Raw genomic sequence first — 25299 nt, forward strand, 5'->3', positions numbered from 1 at the left:
GATAAACCGGGTTTTCTCCGCACGACCGGAACTCCCGGGGACCCGTTCCGAACTAGTGCTTATCGGTGATGACCGATGGTGCCTTTCCTCTTTCAGCCAGACTTTTTTGACTGGAATGAGCAAATCACTCGACATCCATACATACATCCTCACATCGAGGTATACACAACTACAACTCCTATAATCAAAACTAGACAATACCAGAGTGGAACAAATTAATCATCACTTCCCCCTTTCACCACCACCAAACATGGGAGAACCTCTCTCAGCTGGACATGGGTTCGAGCCATTACCAATCCCTGACGATCTTCCCCTCAACGCTCCTATTTTCCACGACATAGAACGAGGGTATTCCCGATCGGGAGATTATCCAGAGGAAGAACCGATCTCGTCCAGCCAGTCTGACAGGAGAAGACGGAAGCAGAGTGACAATAGTCCTATTGGCAGACCCGATGGAGAACTGGCAGAGGGGAAGAAGGGTAAGACGAAAGGCAAAGGATTGACAGAAGGGGATGCTGGTGGGTTGATGCTTCCACCATCTGAAAAGTACTGATGCACGAGATATGGACGAAATACCACATAACAATCTTTTGCTGGTCATGCCTGCGTAAGTGATGTCCTCAGAGGAGTCTTCTTGACAACTAACAAGACAGAATCGGTCTTGTTTTATTCCTTGGCGCACTCGATCAGACAGTACAGCCTCCTCAGGGTATCATCGATTATAAACTGACGGAATAGATTGTAGCCACCGCTCTTCCTACCATAGCCCAAGACCTACACGCCACTCCATCAGAATATCAATGGGTCGGAACTGTAAGTACACGTTCATCCTAAGAATAGGACTGACTCAAAGGCATATACGTTATCCATGACTCTCATGGCTCCGATGAACGGGCGTGTTTCCGATATAATCGGTAGAAAGTTCATGTTGTATGGCGCTATCATCGATTTTACGCTGTTCTCTGCGTTGTGTGGTGCTGCTAAGAACATGACATGGTGAGCTACGTTGTGGTCTTCAGGATGAACTGAATGTGTAGGTTGATCGTGGCGAGAGCGTTTCAAGGAATGGGAGGAGGATGTATCGTCGGATTGACTTCTATCGTCACTTGTAAGTTCGATTCCTGACTCAAGAGTCCTCATAGAAGACTGACCATCTTCCAGCTGATATCATACCACTGCATCAACGAGGAACTTATCAGGGGTATTTAGGAGGAGCATGGGGTGTTGCTTCCGTCCTTGGTCCAATATTGGGTGGTGTCTTAACGCAGAAGGCTTCATGGTATGTCTTCCATTACATTTGTGTCTCCAAGCTAATCGAACAGGAGATGGTGTTTCTGTCAGTCTTCCATATGTGAAAGAGCCATCAGCTAACATGAGAAGATATCAATCTACCAACGTGTGCCATCGCCTTTGCTCTCCTGGTGGTCACACTCAAGCTCAATCCCGTGCGCCGTCTCACACCCACACAGTTCCTCAATACCTTTGACTTCTTTGGTCTGTACGTCTATCTCATCTGTCGATTATTTACATACGAGCTCATCATCAGTGGGTTGGTAATGGCAGGAGCGGCACTTCTAATCGTTGGATTCTCTACCGCTGCCGATGATGGTTTCAAGCATCCCAAGGCCTACGCGGTGATAATCGTAGGAGGAATTCTGTTCTTAAGTGTTATCCCAAATTCACTTTTGACCAAGAGAAATGCAATAATCCCTGCGGTGAGTTGATTTCGTCCTCACACGTCGAGACAGTCTCACTAGAAAGAAAATTGGAGATTTGAGAAGAGCTAGTTCGAGTTGTGGTATGTGTCAGGCTGACAAGAATCAGAGAATGTTCAAAAATAGGACCACACTTTTCTTCTTGATCGGATCGACCTTACATTCCACAGCGTTCTTACCTGCCAACTACCTCATTCCACAATTACTACAAGGTGTTAGAGGATTAGACGCCATACAAAGTGGAGTACAATTACTTCCATTTGCTGTGTTAGTTGCTGTCAACACTATCATCGGTGAGCCCTCCTCTCCTTCCCTTTCACCCGCTGTCTCTCTGATCAATAACCCGCAAGCATCTCCTTCACTGTTCACTCAGTTCCACTCGTCCCATTCCGAATGGCACACTTTGTTTGATGATGACCGTCATAGAGGCAACTAGACACTAACGTTCAGCCGGCCAAATCAACTCTCGACTTCGGATTATCCGTCCCGTCGCATGGGTAGGACTCGGTATGGCCTCACTAGCTTTTGGTCTTCTGTACAAATACCTATCATATCCAATCGATTTCTCCACACAAGAAGGACTATTCGCTCTGGCGGGTACCGGAATCGGACTATCTCTGCAGGTACCGATGTTGGTTTTACAAGCGGCTATGCCATTGAAAGAGATGGCTGCTACTACTGCGGCGTGGACATTGACCAGGAGTTTAGGTGGGAGTGTGGGTGAGTAGTTACATCTTTTCTTCCTGAGATTTTTTTCTCCTTTCCACTTCCTCCGCATATATCCTACCTTCTGTCCTACCTTCTTTTCTACCTTCTATCCTCCTGTTTCGCCTTCCTTCCTGCTCTCCTTCCCTTTACACACAAAACCCTACCCGAGCTGTATCATTCATCATATAAAAAATTGCGCCCAAAATGGGAAACCGGTCAATGAGGTAGGACCATAGGGAATCAAAGGACAATAAGTATTAAGCCTAAAGCTAACACCTTAGGTCTGGCAATATTCACCGCTATACTCAATACAGGTCTCAGAAGTCGATTCGAGACTATTCCGGGATACGGAACCATTTTTTCAGTTCCTCAGAGTTCATCAGGCTATAGGGCTTTACACGATTTACCAGAAGGTGAAGTTAGAGATAGAGTGTTGATCGCTTTTGCGGATTCTTTGAAATTATGTTGGGCTTTAAATTGTGCTTTCTTTGGAGCTGCGTTGTTGGTATGTTACTTCTGATGATCTCTCTTACTTCTTTCTCCCCTCTCTCGCGTCTCTCACCCTTTCCCCTCTCCTCTTTCTGCTTTCTTCCTACTCCTCTCTCAATTTCCTACCTCTGTCTCACTTCATTCCTCTCTCTCTCTCTTTGGCCGCTTTCGAGTTCTTCCTGTTTCTCTCCTTCTCCACTTCTCTCTTACTTCAAACGTAATCCGTGGAAAGTGATCTAATCCCCTAGTTAACCCTCTTCACCCGATCTTACTCCCTCAACCGAGCCCGCGGTCCTCCAAAACCACCTTCCCCGGCACCAGAAGAGATCCCTACTCAGTTAGAATCGGCGGAGAAATCCACTTTGGTCATACCTGGCTCCGAAGGCAAGAGTTCATTACCTTCTGTGACAAGTGCCGATGTACCTGAGACGGTGGGGACGGTGAAGTATAACAACAAGGAACGTGAGGAGTGATGTCATGCATGTTCATTTTGTTTTTGGGGCTTGAACCAATATCCTCTTCGAAATGTCTCTCTTACCGGTTCTACTAGCCCTACGTACGTACGATCGATAATTGATCACATCTCATCACCAACACTCAAGGTGGTAATGGACAATTCAGAAACTGCAAAGAACAAGTTCAAAGTGACAGGCGGGAGAATGGCACCGCTAAGAGTTCACAAGAATAATTGCGATCATACATGATGTCTATACACATGTGGGGAAGTCGTGGAGTGTTACTCATGAAGCATACTGAGGTTTATCCCCGGGTCTTCCCTCGGACAATAGCACCACAGCCTGATTCTCAGTTCATCTCACTACTGATCGGAAAAAGACTTACGTATTTCCCAGAGATCTTCCATCCAGGTTCTTCTTCGTCCAATTTCTCCCCCACACCAGGAGGGATACCGACCACAACGTCAGACTTGATAGTCCTCAACGAACACACTGGCGGGGCACCGGGTTCAGACGCCAATGGACCAATGGCCATCTGGAATGGCGTGTCAAGAGGCGCATGACAGTCATATGTCAATTTACCTACTCGTCAATGAATAGTCAAAAAGGGAAGGGATCAAGACGTACGATGGTTCAAATCACCCTTGAAGATGACCAAATCAGCCTCGCTTAGGTATTGGAACAAATCAGGAGCTTCAGAGTGAAGATCCCACTTCTCATCAACACCAGGCTGTCTAACAGGGATGAGGACTTACGAAAGTGTATCCTGTGCACCAGAAGGGATGGGCTATCGATCAGCTTTTGCAGATGAGCTTTAGCGTAAAACCAATCTCACCTTCATATTTCCATTTACCCTCTTTCTCATATTGTTTCCACCTGTGTCCCATGGTACGCAATGTGTCCATCTCACCATCGGTGGCGTTTTCGAACAACTGACCGTATACGCATGTGTTGAGAAGCCTTAGCATCAGCAAAGTTTGAAAACAAATGTATGAGAAGAATGAGATATCAAGATGATCCCACTCACCAATCCCAATCTTTCTTCGTCACGTCCGAGACGAACCAAGCAATCTTCTTTCCATGGAAGATGACCTTAGAGCAAGTGCCAGATTGAATGAGCCAGTCCGCGTAAACGAGATCGCAGTAAAGTTCGAATCCTGGTCATCAGCTCGACGCTTCATTTAGGTACCTGCTACAACAACTCACCAGCATTGTCAAGGACAAAGTCGATACGACCGCCTTTGATAGTCATGACGTAATCGGCCAGTTTGTGAAGATTGTTGCCGAGAATGTTCTTCTCAGTCGCGGCGAGATGGTCACCTCCGGTAGATTGAAGCTTCTTGATGTCCTCTTCTGTCATATCGATAAGGAGAGACAAATCGGTCGAGTTACCCCACAGGCATACTGAGACATGAATTGTATACTGAGTCAGACGGCAGCCACAACTCACCCTGGGTGAGCTCAAGGAAAAGCAACTTGTTCTTCTCAGCGATCTCGGCCTCAGAAAGGCTAGAGTCGGCCTGACGAGGTTGAGAAAATCGAGTTGACAGCTCGAACACAGCCTGACTGGATCTCGAGAACGTGTCACATTTCTGACGGAAGAAGACATCTGATATCTCAGTCTCATAATGTCACAGCCGACCTTGTACCCACCATAGTCGACCCAGAACTTGCTGAGCGAGAAGCATTCTCGGAGACGTCGATATTTGAATCTGAATGATCAGCCAGATGATCCTTGTGGCATCGAGATCGGAACTCACGCCTCTGCAAATAGCCAAGGGGCATTCATGAAGTCTTTGCCACGGAAGAATTTCGCAATCTCCTGGACGAAGTCAGGTCACTTCCTTCAGAGCAGAGAACAAAGGGAAAAGCTCACCTTGTTCCATAGGGCGACATCACCCGCACCGTCATCAGCTATGGGTCGAAGTTTGGCATTATTCTGCAGATCGTTCATCAGATCCTCCATCCTGTGGATACAGTTGATCAGGTCGATGATACGCTCCTCGTCCGATTGCTCGTTCAAAGTCTTCCATACATCATCGATGGCCTTGCCTAAGATGGTTGGAAGGCGAACACCCATAGTCGCCTCTACGTCAGTGAGACCTCCATACGTGAGGGATGACATACGTGAGCGAAAGAGTATTCATGGTAACCTCTGTCTGTCATGTGTCAGTCAGGAGTCATTCACCAGGCTTGTCACTTACAAGCTGGCCAAGGGGGGTTGTCTGCACGTTAGCTGAGGAACAAGAAACATTCAACAAGCTCACTGGGGTTGACCCTGGAAGGCGTCCTGGGGTATTGCTAACAATGAGCTCAGTCTCACAAGTATGGAAGGACGCACGCTGGAGTTCGCCTTGATGTCTGCCGGGTTCATCTTGGGGGGTAGATTGCCCAAGTTGAGCTGCACCTTGGCAGGTGGTTTGGCACTGGGGTGGTTGGGGTTGGACATGTTGGGGTCTGTGTCTTGAACGTTGATTGTGACAGAGGACATATTGCAGAGAGGAGCCGAAGATCGAAGAGGATTGAAATAGAGTCAGATGAAATAGTGTAAAGAGCCCAATGTCCACAGGCGAGACGAGTATGACACGAGTGTATGGTCAGTAGGAGGACGATGACCGATCGATACGACGCCGAGAGAGGGTACAGAAACAAGCGTCAGCTGATAAGATCTTTGACCAGCGAGGTCTACGTGACACGCTTCAAATTGCAGATTCAGGGTTCAGGATTAACACGGTGACGCAAGCGGCACTTGACACGGAGGATTGACAGCGGCATCGACAGATCGAACTACGGGGGCCGGGGGCCGGGGGGATAGGGACAGGATAGGGTCAAGTACAAGAGCTATCATAACAGGCGGGTGGGCCGGCGGCGGCGGCATACGTAGCAGAGATCGCAAACGGCTGGAATGGTGAAGAAGAGAGGCACGATTTTTGAACTCACCTGTTATCTGGGTAAGTAGTTGGTTGGTTGGTTGACTGAAGAAGTTGCTTATCTACTTGAACAATCGATAGATAAATAAATAGTCCTCGGTTGATGAACAAGACAAGGAAGGCGAAGGGGATGGGCGTTCGGAGATACAAAGGGGAAGGTTATAAAAGGAAGGAGGAGAGACAAGTGGAGGGTGAACTTGTCAGTACTCGCTCTACCACGTTGGCTGGTTGATCGCGAAGGACGATCACTTTGAGTAACCCCACCAGTACCCACCATCCGGGTCAATCGGCCACCACGTCATGTGACAGCTTGCTCGTCACATTGTTTAGAGAGGATGTGAGAGGACGAGGTGTGTGTCTTTGATGGTACCTGATCTTTTTGACCTTCCTCGCTTGCGCACCTCAACAACGTGGTCAACGTCGTCAAACTTGACACACTTCACACCCCGACTCTTTTTCTCACTCCGACTTTCACTTTGCAAACACCTTCGTTATGACGTATTCAACTCACCTACAAGAAGAAGGCTTCCATGTCATCAAGCATCTAACTCTACGTACTTGGTGAATGGTCGACCACTCAGAGGCTTCTCATGACGCCACAAGATTCGAACAATCAGATCTCAACTCGTCAAACGACTTCTCGACAAGTCTAGCGAGCCAGCGGGCGATTACTGTGAAGAGTCAAAACGTTGGTCATGGCGGGGCTATGCTATACAAATTACTAAGTCCAATGGACCGTTTCATATACATACTTACTCTCCGACACCTCACACCGCTCGTACATGGTCCAACTCTCGAAAAACTTCCCATCTTCGGAAATTCACCGAGTTCTTCGGTGATTGCACCTATCGGCTCGGAGCTTGGGAAGCACAACTCATATCGTGGGACTGATTTGCTCATCTTACTCGAATCCCTTCATTTGAATATGGCAACCCCTAGCTCCACCCAGTTAACAAGACAAAGGAAGTATCTTGTTGCCTCTCACGGCTTTTGCAAATTTGCGTCAACCTCTCGGATCTTGTCATCCCCTTCCAAAGAAACCTCGTCAATCGTCGACTTCTCGATCCTATACGATTCTGCAACTTGTTTGACATGGACCTACATGTTGACCTGACACTGCATATTCGACGGTCCTGCCTTCACTGGACGGACCATGCCTTCGACATCCTTCCCTCGTCCATCATCGGGTCCGTCCGTCCGTCCGCCTCTCCGTGTACTCGCCGCGTGCCGTTCTGCCCGACTCGGATCCTTTGATATACGTCTCCTTGTTGATCTCCGATGAGACGCGGGGTAAGTAATGAAGGCCGTTCTGTTGGGGCGTTTTCTTTCAAGGCTTGAGAACCGAGGTTTTGAATAGTTCGTCTTTTTCCCTTGGCTCTCACCTCACTCCCCGCTCCACCTCGTCAATCGTCACCTCTACGCTTACGCACTTGACCTCAAGTGCTTATCTGTGACATAGCTGTGTAAACCACAAGGGATCTTTCTTTTTTTTTCATTCTGTCTCTCCTCTCATACAACAAATACATTTCAGACAAGAGGGACACTACTCATACGTCAAATCCACCTGCACTGCTCTCACGCCACCACTCAATTCTCACGCTGCTTGTCGACTTCTAGAAAGTCTTCATTACTTCGGCTCTTCCGCCTCGTTTGATCACGTCACGCCTTGACACCGCATAGTGTCGCCACCCGTCACCCTTTCTCCGACAAAAAAGCAGACTTTGGTCTCGACTTGGCTAAAGAGACGCACATCTTTACAAACGACTCTTTCTCTCCATCTCACTTTTTTTTTTTCTATTTTCCTTCTTGTCACTCGTCACTGTACTTACACGTCATCGAGTACGTATATCCAACGCATCATCTGCACATTTCGATACTCTCACAAGATCTCGTGATCGGTGACGGTGTTGACGTTTTGGCCTTCTAGCTCATTAATCCGACGTTCGGAGCATAGCGAGCCAAGGGGATCATATATTAATATCAATTTGGGATCCCATCCCTCGCCACTTGGGTGGACCCAACTTTGATCTCATATAAACATAAAGTGATCAAACTCATGTCCTACTCACATCCTACCGGAAGACGGACGACAGCCAACACACCTCGACCTCCACTCACTCCTAATCCCTCTTTTCTCACACCCGTACAAGAAGCTCGTATTCTCTCATGGCGTCAAACGACATCAGGTTCACCACCACCCAACGAAGCAGCCGTTCCAAAGACCAAGCCAAAGGTCAAATCAGCACCAGCATCTATTCAACAATCCCAAACACTATCACAATCTCATTCGTCCAACTCTTCATGCCCAGTTCACGGTCCTTGTTCCTGCAACACTCCGCATCGATCAAATGGGAAGAAAGTTCGAGGCTATTATTCACGCAAGAAGTCAACTGCCCCTTCGAGCACAGATACGCCATTGTTGACTCCAGTAGACGGTAGTCCCAAGTTGAACAACACCAACATGGGTCCTGTACCAGATGTCAAAGGCCTTCCTTCTCCACAACAAGTACAGGCTTATCGAACGGGATTACCATCACAGATTCAACCTAGCGAAACACCTGCCCTTCCTATCCCAGTCAGACAACAGGCTATGCCAGTGTTGAAACAGGATCAACCTAGGATAGTAGGTTCGAGAGATCCTATCTCGCAGAATTAGTAAGTTCTCTTTTCTTCAATGATATGGTCGTGATCATTCACTGACGTGTTTCAGCTGGAAACAGATGTTTCCTCCTGTCGGTGGACCAGCGGGCGTCAATGCAGGGACACCATACATGTTGGTGAGTGTCCTTCAGCTTCTTTCTCATCTTCTATACTTTCCTCATCCCCATCTTCATCTCAACGAGGTTGTGGAATGGACCGCTGACAGACAGCCAATGTTCGGCATGCGTCCTTGGGGTTACTAGCATATATTGCACTGCATGCATTTTACGCATGCAGTTATGGTATATAGAAACCTTCGCTATGTATTTATACTCTTCCAGATCCGAGATTTGTCAGATTGTTCATACTTGACCTGCGGTCCGAAACACGTATGAGCAGGTGTATATAGCAGATACAGTAGAGTAGAGTAGAGTGAATTAGATGCAACCATGAAAGACCGATCACATTTCTCGATCACCTTTCCGTAGTTCCGTAGATCTGTGTCCTTGACTTTCACATTCATACCTTCTTTTCTCTACCTAAGCAGTAGGCCTAACAAGAAGACATGACTTCCTCAAACGAGAAGCAAAGAGATAAGAGGTATCAAGAAGATAGGTATAGCGAACGTTCTATCTCTTCTAAGCGAAGACGCACCTCAAACGTGGAAGATGAAAGAAGACAAAGGTCTTCTCATCATCCCTCAGAAGGCTACACGGAACGATCTCGGGGGGGAAAGACGGAAGACAGATATAGAGATCGGAGAGATTACCAAGATGATAAAGATCATGACGGATATCGAGAACGTAAAGATCACAAGAGACATAAGGATGATAAAGGCAGAAAGAAGGAGAGGGAGGGTAAAGATGATACGGATGAAGAACGACTCGATCTGGATACTTTAGGAGTGAACAAGATCAGCGAAGAGGATTATTTGTGAGTATTACTTCATTCTCTACAACAAATCGAACGCCTTTTTGCACTTGCTACTTGCACTGTGGCGGGTGAGAATGGTGCTGATGAATAGCGTCAGATCTAATGAATTCAGGTATTGGTTGAAACATTCTAAAGGGCGAGTGAGTCATCTTACTCTCTCGACCTTACGCCTATCTTGAATCGCATGCTTAAAAGTCAATATTTCCCTCTACCTCTGATTCATTTGCATCTTACGGAAGAAAAGAGTGAGTGAGTGAGGAACAGGTGAGAAAGAGTACAGAGTGAGGAGAGAAGTGGAGGCCCGAGTAAGGACTACTTAAAGGATGAAGTGGTGAACATTGCAGGAGAAGAGTATCAGGGGCAGGAAAAATGCTGATGATAGTATCTCGACGAACTCTCATCTGATACCGCTCGTAACTACTTTGGCAAGTTTGTGCGAAGATGGAATTCTGGATCTCTGGAAAAAAGGTTTTATAAAGTGTCTACTTTTCCACCTGGAGCGACTACGAATTAGTGAGCAATCTCAATAATTCCCTTCTGTCCTTCTATCCTTCTAATCGTCCACCCCTTTAGTACGAGCCCTCTTCAAGACTTCCGTTCCGTGGTATATTGACAAAGACCTTTCTTTTACCATATTTCCATCTTCGATAAAATATGGGTTTAAAACACATAGGAGAAGACTGGTCTATGGGAAGTGCTAAGTTTCAGTCGATGGTCATTTGCAAATCCTTCTTCTTCCTCACATCGCTCCCCCTCTCCTCGTCAGATATCTCATCCACAAATCAAAAACGATGTTTCTACTCTCGTAAAAGTTAAAATAGAGATATCTAAGAATATCTCTGGTTCTCATCAAGAAAACGGCAAAGATGAAAGTGTCGAAGATTTAGAAGATACCGAACTTGAACCTGGACCTCGTTTATCCCGCTTAGGTCCTTCACTCCCTTCTGCCGCAGATAGACAATTAGCTCTTGAACAAGAACAAGAATCTCGAAAACGAGAAAAGAAAGTTGGACGTGATAAGTTATACGAACGTGTCATAGAGGTGGTACCGAAGAATGGTGGAAGAGAGGGGAAGATGGAAGAGCGTCGAGCGACAAATGCTGCGAATAAAGAAATGAGGGAGAAGGATGTTGTTCCAGAGATAGATGAGGGGGTTTTGTTAGGTGAAAATGATAGTTTTGCCGCAGCGTGGGTTTTTCTCAATGCCTAGACAAACTGTAGTAAAGTGTCTCACGAAAGATTCAATACTGGACATCATGAAAAATGTGGAGGCATGAGTACGGAAGTTGACTGATGTTCAGTTTGAGAGCTAGGAATATCGCCGAGAGTAGGAGGATGGACAAGAAAGCTATCGCCCTCGCTGAACGACGAGCAGCGGATGAGGAGCGGTTGTCAGAGCGGAGGAGTAAAGAAGCGGCAACCATGAATATGTCAGTCATTCCCAACGAAACACGACCAGATGCTGACGGTCAGGTTCAAGGCCATAGCCAGAGAACGATTTGGTTGATCGAAGCGTATAGGGCAAACCGTGAGAATATCTGCAAAAGACGGTGTATATATTGAGGGTTGGCGTAGGACCATGCATGAATCTTACAAGTCAACCAATTGAAAGCCTACTCGTCTTCCTCCTCGGCCTCCTCATCCTCTCCACCGCCAGCAGCGGCCTTGCTTCTCTTCCTCTTAACACGACCAGGACGGCCACCACCGTAGGGGGAGGTTAGCGAGTAGTCAATGTGTCTAGAAATCAGTATTAGTCCTCATTCCGATAGATAGCTTGCGAGGTTCAAGAGATGATACTCACTTCTGAGAGTCGAGACGAACCACGAAAGAAGGTACGTTGACGATTTGCTTACCCACACGGATGTGTCTCTGACGGATGAGGACACGAGCGTGATGGACAGACTTGGCGAGACTGGTCATCAGTACATGATCCTTGAGGAACGTAACTGAACATGAGATGACGATGAGTGTTTGACTGACCCAAGTTTGAAAACCTGAGTCTGAAGACGACGCTCCAAGAAATCCTCAGTCTTCAATGCGAGCACATAATCGAGACGCATACGTTGGTCGTCGAGCACACCGATACGGACGAGACGACGAATGAGAGCGTTTCCCTCGAAAAGACGTTTGGGGTCTTTGTCTTCGAGCTTGAGGAGTTCACGAGCAGCACGACGGATCTGTACGTCAGCCCATCAACTGATATGGTAATCTATTGCACTGTGAAATGCAAGATGTACCAAAATGCCAGAAGGTCCGACTCACCTTGGACAGAGTCAATTGAATACGCCAGATCTCACGTTTGTTACGCAGACCATACTCTCCAGCGAGCTGGCTATTAGCTTATGTCCATCGTCTTCTTTCACAATCGATGGAAGACCCTTCCATCATGCCACCGACAAAAAATCAGAACTATGAGGATGTCATGTTTGGAATTGTAGAGAATGGTCTCAAGTAATGAAAAGGAACCCACCTTGAGCTCAGCATCCAGACGGGCAGCCTCATAAGGCCTCCTAGGGACCTTGTAGGTCTTTGATTGTTTTCGTGGTGCGCTACCCATCTTGACGGTTGAAGCTCGAAAGGAGATTCGAGCAGAGGGGTTAGGAAGGGAGGATGCGGGATTTCCTTCGGCGTTATGTCGAGGCGCAGAGACCTCCGTTCAGATCGGAGCTGACTTATCGCCGAGAGCTTATGAGTCCAAACGCCACATGCGGAACGTCCGGCATTAGCTCTTCTCTCTTCCACCACTTCGTCCCTTCGAGGTTGCAAGAGCTTCTGTCAACGTCAAGCAAGAGGTGAGTTCAAGGTCTTATTCCCCCATATCATATCTCCTATACCATACCCGGACTTCTCAACGTAATTGGACAGAGTCGCTTTCGGTAGGAATACCTTAGAAGTGAGAAAGAGATAGGGAGAGGGGAGAGCAAAAGTGGACGTCCGGCTGACATATAGACACCCTCCATCATGCCTCACTCTTTCGGTAGCCGGGCGCGTACGCGTCACATGTTCAGGAAGGGCTTCAAGGGTGAGTAGAGTCGTCTCTACTATTAGAGTAGATCAGTGCTGATATGATTCCTCCTTGTTGTCGACGACTGTCATTCTCTCCGGCATGCCTCCAAATTCATTTCCTCACTGAAAACGATGTCATGCGATTATATAAACAGACCATGGTCCTCCTTCTATGACCACTTACCTGAAGACTTACCGTGTGGGTGATATTGTGGATATCAAAGCGAATTCTTCTCAGCAGAAGGGTATGCCTCATAAATGTGAGTAAGACTTTTTCGTATTGACCTATGTCCGCCTTTCTTCCCAATCTGGTAGAAATCCCCGTGGTAATGGATGTCTCGGTCAGTGATAGAGCGTAGGAAGGAGGAATACTTGGGAGGAAGTCCATACTGACAACAGACTACCACGGCAAGACCGGTGTCGTCTACAACGTTTCCCCCCGCGGTGTCGGTGTCATTTGCTACAAAATCGTCAACGGTCGTTACTTGGAGAAACGAGTAAACGTCAGAGTCGAACATGTTCGTCACTCGAAATGTCGACAGGAATTCCTCGACCGTGTTAAGAGCAACGCGGCTAAAAAAGCGGAGGCGGCGGAGAAGGGTGAACGTGTGGTGTTGAAACGTCTTCCAGCGCAACCTCGTGAAGCTCGAACTGTCAGCATCACGAACAACGCTCCCTTGACCCTCAGTGCCAGAGCTTGTGAGTGTTTTCCTCTTGTCAATGTGCTCTGTCGGTGTCTCGTCATCCGCATCTTGCGTCCTGTATATAGAGCTGACTATGACAGACGAGACCACCATCTGAGGCAGTACATGAGAGGGACCTGTATGATGCGAGATGGATTGCATACAACACGTCATTGACCTTGCCTCTTCGTGATGACTCTAAGGGCCTCACTCATCACTCTCTGATGCTTCTCAGCCTGACCACGATATTCCTTTCCCGCAAGATTCACTGAAAGCAGCTTAGCCACTTCTCTCAACCGAGATGAATGCCCGGATTGACCTAGGACCGCTTTAATGGCATGTCTCGCCAGACTGATGTCAGCTTCAAACACCTTCCATGTCTCAAGACTCACAATACGAAGTCAACTCGCTTGACTGCAAAATGATCCCGGCCGCGATCGCTTCTCGCCGCATGCCTGACTCTGGCTCGACCAGCGGCATAGGTGTAATCTGTGGCAGCGCATATCCCATCTCATCATTCAGCTCATTATGATTGACAAAAAGTGGAGTACGTACCGAAGATCAATCTGGATTGTTGGGTTGTGAGGACCTCTTGGGAGAAGTAATGGGGCAGCTTCATCCCTGTCAACATGAAATTCAGGTAGACATTCCTAAAGACTGTTACCATGTCGTTATGAGTTGTGTCGAGCTGTTGTCAGCCACTTCACTACGAGAAATCCGGCCATGCCAGCTCACATAGGCAACGTGATTGCGGTTTTCCAATTGTCGACTGAACCATCCTACGAACCCTGCGCCGCGATGACGGTCGGATCGGAGAGCAAAGGATTGTTTGGCCGCTAACCATCAGCGTCGACTTTGCTAACAGCGCGGAAAACTGACGAGTGGACAAGATGCGTGGATGATCCATTGTAATGTCGAGTGTTTCGGTATCGACGAGAAAGCCGCAATATGGGAATACTAGAATATTAGCTCATTCTGATTTACGAGATGACTCACATTTCAGATGTTCGACCTCATCCATTGTAGTCGGATCGAAAGTTGTAATAGTTTTATTGTTCGAGATGAATGCTCCGTACTTTGGAAAACCTTGATTCATCTCCACCACGAACCTTCTAGCCAAATTCGAATCGTCGCTAACGAACAGAAAATCATCAATATACCTCAGCAACCTTGTTCCTGGTTTACTAGAAGTCCATTGAAGATGTTCTTTCTCCATAGCTGCGTAAAAGAATGAACATAACAAACTGCTGATCTTGCTACCTTGTGGTATACCCGTTTTCTGTCGGAACAACCTCCTATCGATCTGCCAAATATTCTCTTTGATATGAGTCCGTAATAGAGACATACAAGATTGTTTTGATACATGTCGCCTACGAACAAGATCGACGATGACTGCATTCCTCAAAGGTTTCGCGATGGTTTCAGCTTGAACAGAGAAAGAATGAGACGAAGCTAGATCATCCACCATAGCTTTAGTCTTGAATAATCGTCTGGTCGATCCTTGAGATTGCTCACTAGCGGGTGGAAGAAGTAAACAGTATAACATGAGACAATAATCATGATCTTTATCCAATAAAGAAGAAACTATATCAAGGACTTTATCTTGAGGAATAGTATCAAAAGCTGCACGAATATCCATTTTCACGAAATACAATTTAGGTATTTTCCCATATATACTCAAAAGATCTTTCTTGAGTTGTTGAAGAGGAAAAAAGATTTCGTTGGTACCTAAAAGGGATGAACCTAGTTTATCGGAATGTCTTTCGTTCTCAAATGTCAAGACTTGATGTACACTACGAAGAATTTGATTGGCCGAAGTGTATTTTGTATTAGGAAGTGGTATACCAGGTAAGAAGGGGGTTTTAATACTACGACCGAGATTGACTATAGGACGAAAACCGCTATTGGGTTTAGGAATGAGTCGTACAGCTGAGACACCAAGTGGACCTTGGAGAGCGAAATGTTTTTCGTTAGGATCTAATTCTTCGAGTAAGTCTTCTTCCAGTTGACGGAAATGAGGTCGAGTTGCGAAAGCCCATTCATCATGTAGATAGTAGACGGTTTCGTATCGGGTGGCAGATGTTTCCGTTATATAACAACAATTTTTGAGGAGTGGGATGAGCAAGTCGTTGAAGATCCAAAATATGAATTCGTTACTCAGCGATTGTCGTTTTCTCGTTTCTTGCATGTTGCAACGTTCGTGCGGATCCAAGGCGAGACAAGTCAGATCACGCGTATTAAACCCTTGGATAAGAGAATGCAGGGAGATGGGTTCGTACTGTTTCGCTCGAATAACTCGATGGGCATGTCGTTTGATGGTTTCGACATTTTGTTGACTTCCTAGGATTGTAGAAGGTAGCAAAGTCTTGATCATGGTGGAGACAAAGTGGCATACTCGAGAGTGTGGAACTGGTTCAACCAATTGTGAAGAATCACGAGTCTGACAGTGAGCCATATCGTTGGTATAGAAAGTAAATAAAGGCAATTAACTTTTCGTTCTGTACATCGCTTGAGGGTTTGAGGATAGTCAACTTTGGCGTGTCTGGTAATGATCTCCCTCATCGCACCCATGATTCCTGTCAATCTCCTAGTGCTCCCTTGAATTTTAGGCTCGTCAGGTAATCTCATACTTTTCTTTGATGCGGAGAAAGAGGGGAGACAGAACAAGGAAGGGAAAACATGTCGTGCCAATATCAGACACATTTTGTCGGTAATACCTTTTTCAAGTGATGCGCCAAGTTTGTTGAGGACATGTTTTGGAGGAAGACCAGAGATGTGTTTTCCGTTAGGTTTGCGGAGGGGATGACCGTAGAACATGCTTTGACGGGAGATATAGATTGTCGCAGGGCTATGATGTCAAATAGAACCCGATTTCGTTTCCCTCGACTCACCTCGGCTGTCGATTTTGAGACGCCTTGAGCTTGTCTGAGGAATCACCTCGTTTTCTTTTCTTACCACGAATTTCAAAGACAGGTTCTGACGTCGACGAGGAAGCTAGGATAGGATGTTGATATAGATCGTACACCGGTACACCGCTAAGCTGGAGAAAACAATTGTTACCAACTGGAATAAACAGAGATGTGTGTAAGAGAAGATGTCGAAATCCCGCGTCTCCTAATCTACCCCATTAGCATCTCAAGGGCGTCATGACAAGGACTGACCTGACTCGTAAAATCTTGAAGGCTAGTGAACGTAGTAAGGCGGAGGGAGAATTAGCATGTCTATTCTCGACCCCAGGACGAGAAGCATTGACAGGTAGTCGAGCATCATGATTCTACACGTCAGCATTACATTCCTGATTGTCGAACACTATTCTTTCACTCACTCTGTCGGTCGATAGGAGAACATCCCTATTCCTTCTCCTACCGATCTCCAAGAGGATCCTATCGATAGCTTCTTGCTGCGTACCATCCAGTTCGCAACCAGCTTCCTGGTCCCTCTGAGGCCATGGGACCGACTCCCTTACCCCGCATAGGGTGGAGCGAAGGAGCTGAGTGTATTCCTCAATATCAGATCCCTGAAGGAGCTTGTCGCAATGCGGACTAATAAAATCTTGTAGTCTGTGCAAGTGGGGATAATATGAAGACAGAGTTTTATGCTTGATATTGCGTGGGAGTTGTTCAAAGTGAGTCATGAGGATGAATGGAAAGAGAACAGTCGCGTGTTTCTGTGAGAAATAGAAATGCCGCCGTCGGTCTTCTCGATCGTCGCAACCGGACTTCTCGGTCATCTCATTCCTACCACTATTCTGACTTTGATATATATCCCTCATCGCTACCTCCCGCTTGTGGAGGATTGATCAAACTGTCGTTGTTCTTTCCATCTCTGCTACGTCAGAGCATCCGACCTTGTTTTTCTGGTCACAGCTCTAGCTTCTTCACCTACAAAAAGACCTTCACAACCACTCTATCGCTCAAGATGCCTCCCATCAGCGCAAAGCAAGGTGACCAATTTCCTGAATAGTGAGTCTGTTCGGTCGATTCCTGATCTCCTATGTATCTCTTATCTCCTACTTGACTTTGCGTCGGTAAATTGACTTCGTTGATGAAGCTCTCCTGTTGCTTGAGAGATGGTGGCGGATGCTGACCAAGCAGCGACTATCTGGTCATTGGCGGCGGTAGTGGTGGAATAGCTTCCGCTGTGGGTACCCTCAAGATGGTTTTGCATGCTTCGCTGATGTGTAGCGTCGTGCAGCAGAGTACGGTGCCAAAGTAGGATTGATAGAAGGCACTCATCGACTCGGAGGAACATGTGTCAACGTTGGGTTCGTCGTCATTCCTTCTTTGAACCATCGCTGACATATAGATGCGTTCCCAAGAGTCTGTCATCTTCGAAAAAGAGTGAAAAGACGAAGCTGATAGAACAGAGATCATGTGGTATACCGCCGATGTGGCCGATACTCTTCGTAAAGCTGCCCCGTATGGTTTTGGCAATCCTGAAGATGCCAAGAAGATGTACGAGAACTTTGACTGGACCACTTTGAAACATAAGAGGGATGCCTATATCAAGAACCTCAATGGGATATAGTGGGTCTACATTTCTCCTCACGCCTTTATTCTTTAAACCTTGTCAGCCTTTCCACCCCACCACTCCTCCCAATCACCTGGATCGCAGCTTGATAAGCTGCATGATGGAGGTTCGAGACGCGGGGCTCCGCTAATTGGCAGCGAACGTAATTTACTAAACTCCAAAGTGGACGAACACCAAGGCTGGGCGTCTTTCGTCGACCGCAACACTGTTCAAATCAAACAAGATGACGGAATCACCTACCAAGTCCGAGCTAAAAACATATTGATTGCTGTCGGAGGTCGACCAACCATTCCTTCAGACGAAACCATCCCTGGGGCTTCTTATGGAATAGACTCTGACGGGTTCTTCGACTTGGAAACACAGCCAAAACGAGTTGCCGTCGTTGGTGCTGGTTACATTTCCGTCGAACTTGCAGGAGTGTTCAACACACTCGGCACGGAAACGCATTTGATCATCCGATACGATCAAGTTTTGCGAACGTTTGATCCTATGCTTTCCGATACTTTGATGCCTTACATGGGTGAGTCGTCGCACTTCATTCTTCCTTCCACCTTTCTCCATCGTATCTTCCTAGATAGCACACTGGAAATGGAAGTGGGAGGTGAAAATGTCTGATCAATCAGAAAAAACAGGGATGACAGTTCATAAATCTTCTCACGTAAAAAAAGTTGAAAAAACATCAACAGGTTCTCTTCTCGTATACGTTGACTCCCTCGACAAACCTCTGGAAGTCGACACTTTACTATGGGCCATCGGACGTCATTCCAACACTGAAAAACTCAACTTAAAGTCCGTCGGCGTAGAGACAAACGATAAAGGTGATGTTGTAGTGGACGAATATCAAGTTTCCACCGTACCTAACATATTCGCCGTTGGGGATGTAGCAGGGAAATATCTCTTGACTCCCGTGGCTATAGCTGCTGGAAGACGATTGAGTAATCGTTTATTTGGACCGGAAAAGTTCAAAAATCAAAAGTTATCTTATGAGAATATCCCAAGTGTCGTCTTTTCGTAAGTCCCCTTCATGACTCCATGTACAATACTGATTCCAAGCCATCCGACTATAGGTACCACTGGATTGACTGAACCGGAAGCAAGGAAGAAGTATGGGGATGAGAATGTCAAGATATATAAGACTTCGGTGAGTGTGAGCTGTCTCCCTCTCTCCCGTCAACCCCACTTCTCATATTCGATTTAACGGTTGACTCATATCGCGTGACTGCCACTGAGATGAAGATGAGGTGAAGAGAAAGGAGGTGTTGAAAAGGTGTCAAACGTATCTGACTGGTAGTTCAAAGCAATGTCTTTTGCCATGGTGGAAGATGAACACAAACAACCTACGGCTTACAAACTCGTCTGTGTCGGACCTGAAGAGAAAGTCGTTGGACTTCATATCATAGGTCAAGGAAGTGATGAGATGCTTCAAGGATGTGAGTGTACTTTTTTTCGATCATCTGTCATTTTCTGTCGTGAATGTTTCATCCTAACTATGAAACGGCGCTCGGCGTGAATTCTGTGTACATGACTTTTAGAAGGAACGAAAGATGGCTTCATCACATTATTGTCGAGCAGGAAGTGATGATTGTTGTGATAGTACTGACATGCCAGTCGGCGTTGCGGTCAAGATGGGAGCTACCAAAGAAGATTTCGATTCTTGCGTCGCTATTCATCCCACTTCCGCCGAAGAGCTAGTCACTTTACGTTGATACTCTCGTCTTTGTCCAAAACATAAGTGGTTCGACATAAAATGCATGCAATGTTCAGATATGACAATATTCGTGACATGTATCTTGGGGTATTTTATCGTGTATGATCGTGACAAACTATTAGCTACATATCCACATTTTCCTCTGTGACTTCTCACACCAGTCATCTTGCCTCTATTAGCTCTCATTCAAGTCTCCCTCATTCACCTGTTCCAATGCCACCTAATACCCCGCGGAACAAAAGGACGTTCATGAGGAGAATCAGAAAGTATGGGATGGAAATCATGTAGCCTCTGTCAACCAAGCAAGCGAAACACCAGAACTAGGTCTGACGAATTCGCTCTTCGGTCTCTGTCTTTTTTTCTTACCATCCCGTCGTCTCAGAGCATCCAGATCAAATGTTTGTTTCTTGTTACATGCTTCTGCTAATCTCTGAGCGGCTTGAAGAGCGGCGAGGATAGTCTCGTATGGGTGATCTGGGATGGACAAATCGGGTGGGGTGTTGGACCTAGGCGAGGAGAGTGGTTGTGAAGTCTCGGAGAGGTCGTTGAATAAGAGACGATATCGTCCTACGCGTTGTATAGGCGAAATGACCTGTTAATCAGCTTCGTGCCCCACTGATAGTTGCAAAGTGCGGTATGTTCACTCCACCTCCAGAATCATTCACATGCTTGGAGCTTGCCTGAATTACCGAGTCATAGGGCATACTTAGGGTCTCACCAGAATGCCAGAAGATAGGAACAAAGTGACGAGGGATATATACAAGGGAAGAAGAAGGTACGACTCACAATATCAGACAACCTCAACTTCTCTTCTTGTTCCTCTCCTTCTCCATCTCCTTCCCTATTCCCACTCAGACTAGCGCTCCTCTTATGTCTCCCCATCCCATCCAAAGCGTATCCACCAACAACCAAACCTCCTATTTCCCCAGCCCACATCGTCATCTCCTCCATCAACTCATTCTCCATAGTCGAGAATGCCGAAGCCACCCCAGCGGGGGATGGGTCACTTTCGAACCTTGCCGAGAGTGTTAGACTGAGGGCTAACAATCGCGGCAGACGATCTGCGAGAACCGTGAGAGATGGATTTGGACTGGGAACAGAGATAAGAGAGGGGGAGTGTGATGTGCGAGGTCGACGCATTTGAGATTTGGTCGACGGTGATTGAATAGGAGATGGAATGGAGGTAGAGGAAGCGGAACTAGATTGACGGGTGGGTTTATATTCGTACGTCAAGGCTGACTCGCCGCATGCCGCTTGAACAATCTGTCACGTTAATGTCCGTCTCACACGAGCACAACCAGTCAGATTCGATATTGGTGGGTAGTAGTGTCGTACTGAAGTAGCTATGTGCCTCTTCATTCGAATAACATGGCAGGTAAAGCTCTCGACGAAAAGGTAAGAACCAAGTTGCAAGTGTGACGCATACAGAGGCAAGTGAAAGGGGTGGAACAATTTCTAGACATACCGTCACGCCTTTCGCTAACAACCGTCCATACCTTCTCTCACCTTGTACCAACTCCCTCGTTACGAACCAAGCCTTCATCCCATCTTGTTTCGATAAATTTGCCAACTCATCGATCGACGGCGTTCTACTCAACTGAGGAGTTGGAAGACCGCTAGAACCACGTTGAAGATGATGGACATCCTCCAACCTCGTCAAATCCTCTAAAACTTGTTGAAACACCCGATCATCTGCAATATCGAACAACGTCCTTCTGTAAAGTTCACTTCTTCTCTTCTTTAGTTCTTCCGACAAGGTGAGATTGAGATTTCTTTGAGCCGCCAAACCTGTCAAAGGATCAGGGGCGTCATCGGTGTCCGAAGAAACATCCGGGGTAGGGATTTGCGATTCGGGTGGTGAGAGCAAGTCCACTATTTCATTTTCAGATGAGGTGGAGGGAGGAAGTGTGACCTTTCGGATGGGACGTATATTTGTGACTCGAGTGACAGGCTGAATAGGTACCGGAAGGGACGTGGATCGGGTGGGTTGTGTTGGCGGAGAACTCAGGACAACAGGTGAAGAATGTATCGTAGGTGAGGAATGTATCGCTGGTGAAAACCGAATAGGTTTGTTTTCGGATGGGGAAGAGATTTTATCTTTCGAATTGAAGCGTGCAGGGCGGACGGGTACTTCAGGGATATCAAGATCGATCATCATCATCCCCTGTCTCGTCAGAGAACCTCCATGAAGCAGTTTATCGTCGGGACTGCTCCGAATGGGCGACAATCCCTTCTTTGAAGACCTCTTTCGCGGGATCGGAACAGGAGGAATGTTGGTATCGATTTGAGGTCTGACATGTTTGACAGGCGACGTAGGCACACTTCCCTCGCCACCGCCGTCGACTTTCTTGCTTCTCTTGGATCCGGGCGCACTCAGCTTTCGCCAAAGTCTACTGAAACTACTTTGACGTTCAGGCATACCAGGTCTTTTGGGGATTACCTCTTGGTTCTTGGAACTCTGTGGCACAGCCGATTTGGGAGGCGCAGGGGTGTCCTGTCGTACTGTAGGTGAGGTTGGTAAAGATCGTCTCGCCATCGCTTTGTCAGCTCGGGTTGCGAAGGTTTCCGTTAAGCGTGGAGGAGGAGGTGCGCGTCGGCGCACGGAATTCATATCATCTTCGAAAGCGTTCCGCGATTCATTCTCTCGATCCGTCACGGAAGGGGTTGACGTGGCGAGGGCGAGGACAGGATCTGACTCCATAGCCTGACGTATGGACATTGAAGAATTCTTCATTCGCTGCAAGGTTTCCATCACAGAGGGACCGTCTTCCGACGCTGAAGGACTGTACGGAGAAGCCAACGCAACAGTTTTGGCGGCCGTGAAGACGCTTTTAGTGGCTATGTTGACCTCTCCGATGCTGTAGATCGAATCTGTCGCGTTTGACATGGCGCCCAGTGAGCTTGAGCGGTTCCTGATAAGTGGTGGACGAGTTGGCTTCGCCCTTCTACGAGGAATGGTTTCGTCGCCGTCCCCAAAGTTGACTGGGGTTTCGAAGACTATAGACCGTCTGTTCCCATCTTGGGCAAAGGATATGCGATTAGGTTGTTGCCCAATTGAGGGGGATTCATTGTCGGACGCGTTGCGAGAAGTCGTAGGGGAGGTCAGGGCGGACTGAAGGCCCAACACTGAGCCTCGTCTCGCCGTGCGCTCGGATGAGATTGTCGGATCCGTCCGTAATGAAGACTGAGAAGAGGAACGAGGGGGGAAGTTTCGAGAATCACGACGAGCCCGATGATTCAGGCCTTCTGCATGAGAACGAATGTACGCTCCAAGATCACCTTCCTGCCCTCGATTATCTTTGACAACACTACCATCGTCACCCTCTCGAAACGACCTGGTCGAGCTACGAGAGAGACACGGTCGCATTTCCACCACTCCAGCCCATGATACCTCCGGAGAGGCTGTCGAGAGGCTAAGCGGGGTAACCTGGGGAGTGTGGATCATGTCGGATTCTTCAGTGGCGGGGGTGTTAGAATCTGAAGATGGAGCGGTGGAACATGAGGAACCTTGACGGTCGAGAGAAAAACGGGGAGCCGGCACTGTCGTGCCTAATTGCTGAGTGAAGGGAGGGGATTGCGACATTGGGAGTGATTGTATGTGCGTGGCACCTACGACATCATCTGGATGTGGAATGGGTAGAGGTTGGCGGAGCTCTGATTGACCTGAGGGTACAAGACGGAAAGTATCGAGCTCTTGATCTTGGATTACCGAGCCAGGTCGTCGTTTCACGAGTTTCTTTGGTGGAGTGAATGAATCTCGATGACGATGAGAAATCTGACCTTCGGTAGATGACCGAGGAACTAAAGGTCGGGAAGAATCACCACTGTCAGATGGCTGGGAGAGGAAAGAGTCTACTCGCGCGAGGTTTGGAGGTGTAAGAGGCATCGACGTATCGACGGGAAGCGCCGGAGTATAAGTCGCCAAAGGTTGCCGAACGGATGCAGGGGTAGGCGAGGAGGCGACGTCAACCGACGATGCTTTCGGGTCAGGTCGGGAAGATGGTGAACGCGGAGGGGAGCAAGTTGATGCTGACAAGCTGATGAAGTCATCAACGTGTATCCTGGATCACGAGGGAGGGAACTCACCTTGGCATGGGAGGTTGCTCCTGAACAGCCAAATCGATCACATTCTCATCCTTGGAGCTACCTCTGAAGCTCCTCATCCGTCCGAACGACCATCCATGTCCCGGAAAAAGGGAATGAGGGGGGTATCGATTACCTCCCAGTATATTTCTTTTCTCTTTACTTCGAGAGCTGGAAGAATCTTGGTCGCTGTGATAGCCTGATGTGACGGATGTGGAGGTGGAAAGGTCCACATCTGAATGTGCAAGATGCCGAGGGGGTGAGAAAGAGAAGGAAGACGGGGGTAAAGGAGCTACTTGAATGCGATCCCGAGAACGTCGTTTGGAAAGCTTCATCCTGATTTCTGGCCGGAATGATACGTAATGACAATGATGATCTGGGCCTCACCTGGAGAAAGATTGACTTGAATGTTCAAAAGTGAGATATACCTGGGTGAAATATCGAAGGAGTTGAAAAGAAAGGGGGAGAGAAGTGACAGAGACCGCGGGGGATAGGTCAAAAGGGGAAAGTGATGGTGATGAAGGTTGATCGGGTGGAAGGCAGCATGATCATCGAATGTGACTGCGGGTCAGTTAGATCTTGATCTCACTACACATTGAGAACAGATGTGAATCTATAGTTGCGAGTAGAGAAGCTTCTTTCACGTTGGGATGTGAGAAAAAAATCAAGCGCCCGAGCGTTTATCAACGTGTGATAGAGGTCAAATCTCTTATCCCTGACTCATTCCAATCTGTGACCTGATATGCTGATAATACTGCTCGTGAAACAAGGTGGAAAGAGACGTGACGTAGGACTATGGACCAACTCACCTTGTGCGTAGGAAAGCTCTGATACAAATCTCTCTCGAACAAGTTGAAAGAAACAGTTTTTGGTGCTGAATGTCGGCCGTGGCTTGATCACTCGGACAAAGGAATCGGCAAAAAAGTCGGTACGATTGGGTTATCCAGCAAATCACTTTGATCTCTTTCTCACTCTCTCCGCAGTCGACAAAGAGAGGTGAATGGAACGGAAATTCAGACAAAGCAGGATAGCTGTAGAGTATGGTAGTTTAGTAAGATGAGTCCAGAGATCCAGAGACAGTCAGTCCACCACCACCACCATCCCCCAGAATGATGAACTGACAGTTTAGTTGTGAGGCACATCTTCATCCTCTCCGCGTCGACGTCATCGGTGGTTTTTTTTGATTCAAAGGCAGTGTGACCCACGTTGACCATTCGAACTCCCTCGGCCTTCTGCGATCCGAGCGCAGAGAGGAGGATCATGTTTTGATCTTGCCTCCTTAGGTGTCCTTGATCCTTGAGTCCTTCTTGCCGCCGGCGCCCGCTGTCAGAAGGAACAAGGAGAAGAATCAGCCCTCATGAGTTTTTTGGTGCGGTAAGGGAGACAAGTTGAGGACAGGAACACGTTTGGGACTTTTGA

General features: G+C 47.4%; 8 protein-coding genes across 8 annotated transcripts; 5 read left to right on the top strand and 3 right to left on the bottom strand.

Annotated features, from left to right (window-relative positions):
* Positions 1–563: 563 nt before the first annotated feature.
* On the top strand, positions 564–2943 carry TREMEDRAFT_67877 (uncharacterized protein; the record flags this gene model as incomplete). The annotated part of the gene is made up of 11 exons (XM_007002962.1): positions 564–607; positions 654–693; positions 739–813; positions 854–996; positions 1038–1108; positions 1162–1299; positions 1381–1498; positions 1547–1715; positions 1825–2008; positions 2166–2435; positions 2705–2943. The coding sequence occupies 11 exons, from the start codon at positions 564–566 to the stop codon at positions 2941–2943; spliced, it is 1491 nt and encodes a 496-aa protein (XP_007003024.1).
* Positions 2944–3652: 709 nt separating this feature from the next.
* Positions 3653–5816, bottom strand: TREMEDRAFT_71217 (uncharacterized protein; the record flags this gene model as incomplete). Its single annotated transcript, XM_007003038.1, has 15 exons — positions 3653–3709; positions 3753–3949; positions 3995–4079; positions 4123–4154; positions 4203–4327; positions 4395–4524; positions 4574–4771; positions 4818–4976; positions 5021–5079; positions 5128–5189; positions 5244–5453; positions 5495–5526; positions 5572–5592; positions 5635–5668; positions 5709–5816. 15 exons carry the CDS (start codon positions 5814–5816, stop codon positions 3653–3655), a joined length of 1509 nt encoding a protein of 502 aa, XP_007003100.1.
* Positions 5817–8353: 2537 nt separating this feature from the next.
* TREMEDRAFT_60566 (uncharacterized protein) lies at positions 8354–9200 on the top strand (the record flags this gene model as incomplete). The annotated part of the gene is made up of 3 exons (XM_007002800.1): positions 8354–8952; positions 9008–9074; positions 9168–9200. The coding sequence occupies 3 exons, from the start codon at positions 8354–8356 to the stop codon at positions 9198–9200; spliced, it is 699 nt and encodes a 232-aa protein (XP_007002862.1).
* Positions 9201–9502: 302 nt separating this feature from the next.
* On the top strand, positions 9503–11377 carry TREMEDRAFT_67879 (uncharacterized protein; the record flags this gene model as incomplete). Its single annotated transcript, XM_007002963.1, has 8 exons — positions 9503–9563; positions 9693–9870; positions 9962–10010; positions 10253–10383; positions 10579–10712; positions 10761–11058; positions 11172–11300; positions 11344–11377. 8 exons carry the CDS (start codon positions 9503–9505, stop codon positions 11375–11377), a joined length of 1014 nt encoding a protein of 337 aa, XP_007003025.1.
* Positions 11378–11431: 54 nt separating this feature from the next.
* TREMEDRAFT_37976 (40S ribosomal protein S9) lies at positions 11432–12428 on the bottom strand (the record flags this gene model as incomplete). Its single annotated transcript, XM_007002443.1, has 5 exons — positions 11432–11607; positions 11672–11782; positions 11851–12047; positions 12133–12198; positions 12341–12428. Coding segments are annotated over 5 exons (586 nt in total), but the record flags the coding sequence as incomplete, so codon positions are not given.
* A 185-nt stretch (positions 12429–12613) lies between these two features.
* TREMEDRAFT_42974 (uncharacterized protein) lies at positions 12614–13741 on the top strand. The gene is made up of 5 exons (XM_007002517.1): positions 12614–12662; positions 12820–12892; positions 13032–13136; positions 13276–13575; positions 13661–13741. The coding sequence occupies exons 2-5, from the start codon at positions 12832–12834 to the stop codon at positions 13675–13677; spliced, it is 483 nt and encodes a 160-aa protein (XP_007002579.1). The 5' UTR covers positions 12614–12662; positions 12820–12831; the 3' UTR covers positions 13678–13741.
* A 3736-nt stretch (positions 13742–17477) lies between these two features.
* On the top strand, positions 17478–19858 carry TREMEDRAFT_37980 (uncharacterized protein; the record flags this gene model as incomplete). The annotated part of the gene is made up of 10 exons (XM_007002444.1): positions 17478–17521; positions 17654–17699; positions 17744–17823; positions 17865–17878; positions 17926–18085; positions 18227–18609; positions 18713–19100; positions 19143–19230; positions 19381–19519; positions 19698–19858. 10 exons carry the CDS (start codon positions 17478–17480, stop codon positions 19793–19795), a joined length of 1440 nt encoding a protein of 479 aa, XP_007002506.1. The 3' UTR covers positions 19796–19858.
* A 219-nt stretch (positions 19859–20077) lies between these two features.
* TREMEDRAFT_60571 (uncharacterized protein) lies at positions 20078–25142 on the bottom strand (the record flags this gene model as incomplete). The annotated part of the gene is made up of 6 exons (XM_007002801.1): positions 20078–20389; positions 20584–21060; positions 21263–23834; positions 23884–24115; positions 24690–24754; positions 25003–25142. The coding sequence occupies 6 exons, from the start codon at positions 25140–25142 to the stop codon at positions 20078–20080; spliced, it is 3798 nt and encodes a 1265-aa protein (XP_007002863.1).
* Between the last annotated feature and the right edge of the window lie 157 nt (positions 25143–25299).

This window comes from Tremella mesenterica, assembly GCF_000271645.1.
Source record: "Tremella mesenterica DSM 1558 unplaced genomic scaffold TREMEscaffold_2, whole genome shotgun sequence".
Lineage (NCBI taxonomy): Eukaryota > Fungi > Basidiomycota > Tremellomycetes > Tremellales > Tremellaceae > Tremella > Tremella mesenterica.

Excerpts from the sequence above, each read along its gene's own strand:
- TREMEDRAFT_42974 (XM_007002517.1), top strand. The coding sequence starts at position 12,832 with ATGCCTCACTCTTTCGGTAGCCGGGCGCGTACGCGTCACATGTTCAGG. Across the intron at positions 12,893-13,031 it reads GTTCAGGAAGGGCTTCAAGG|ACCATGGTCCTCCTTCTATG; the intron begins GTGAGTAGAGTC and ends TTATATAAACAG. Across the intron at positions 13,137-13,275 it reads GAAGGGTATGCCTCATAAAT|ACTACCACGGCAAGACCGGT; the intron begins GTGAGTAAGACT and ends TACTGACAACAG.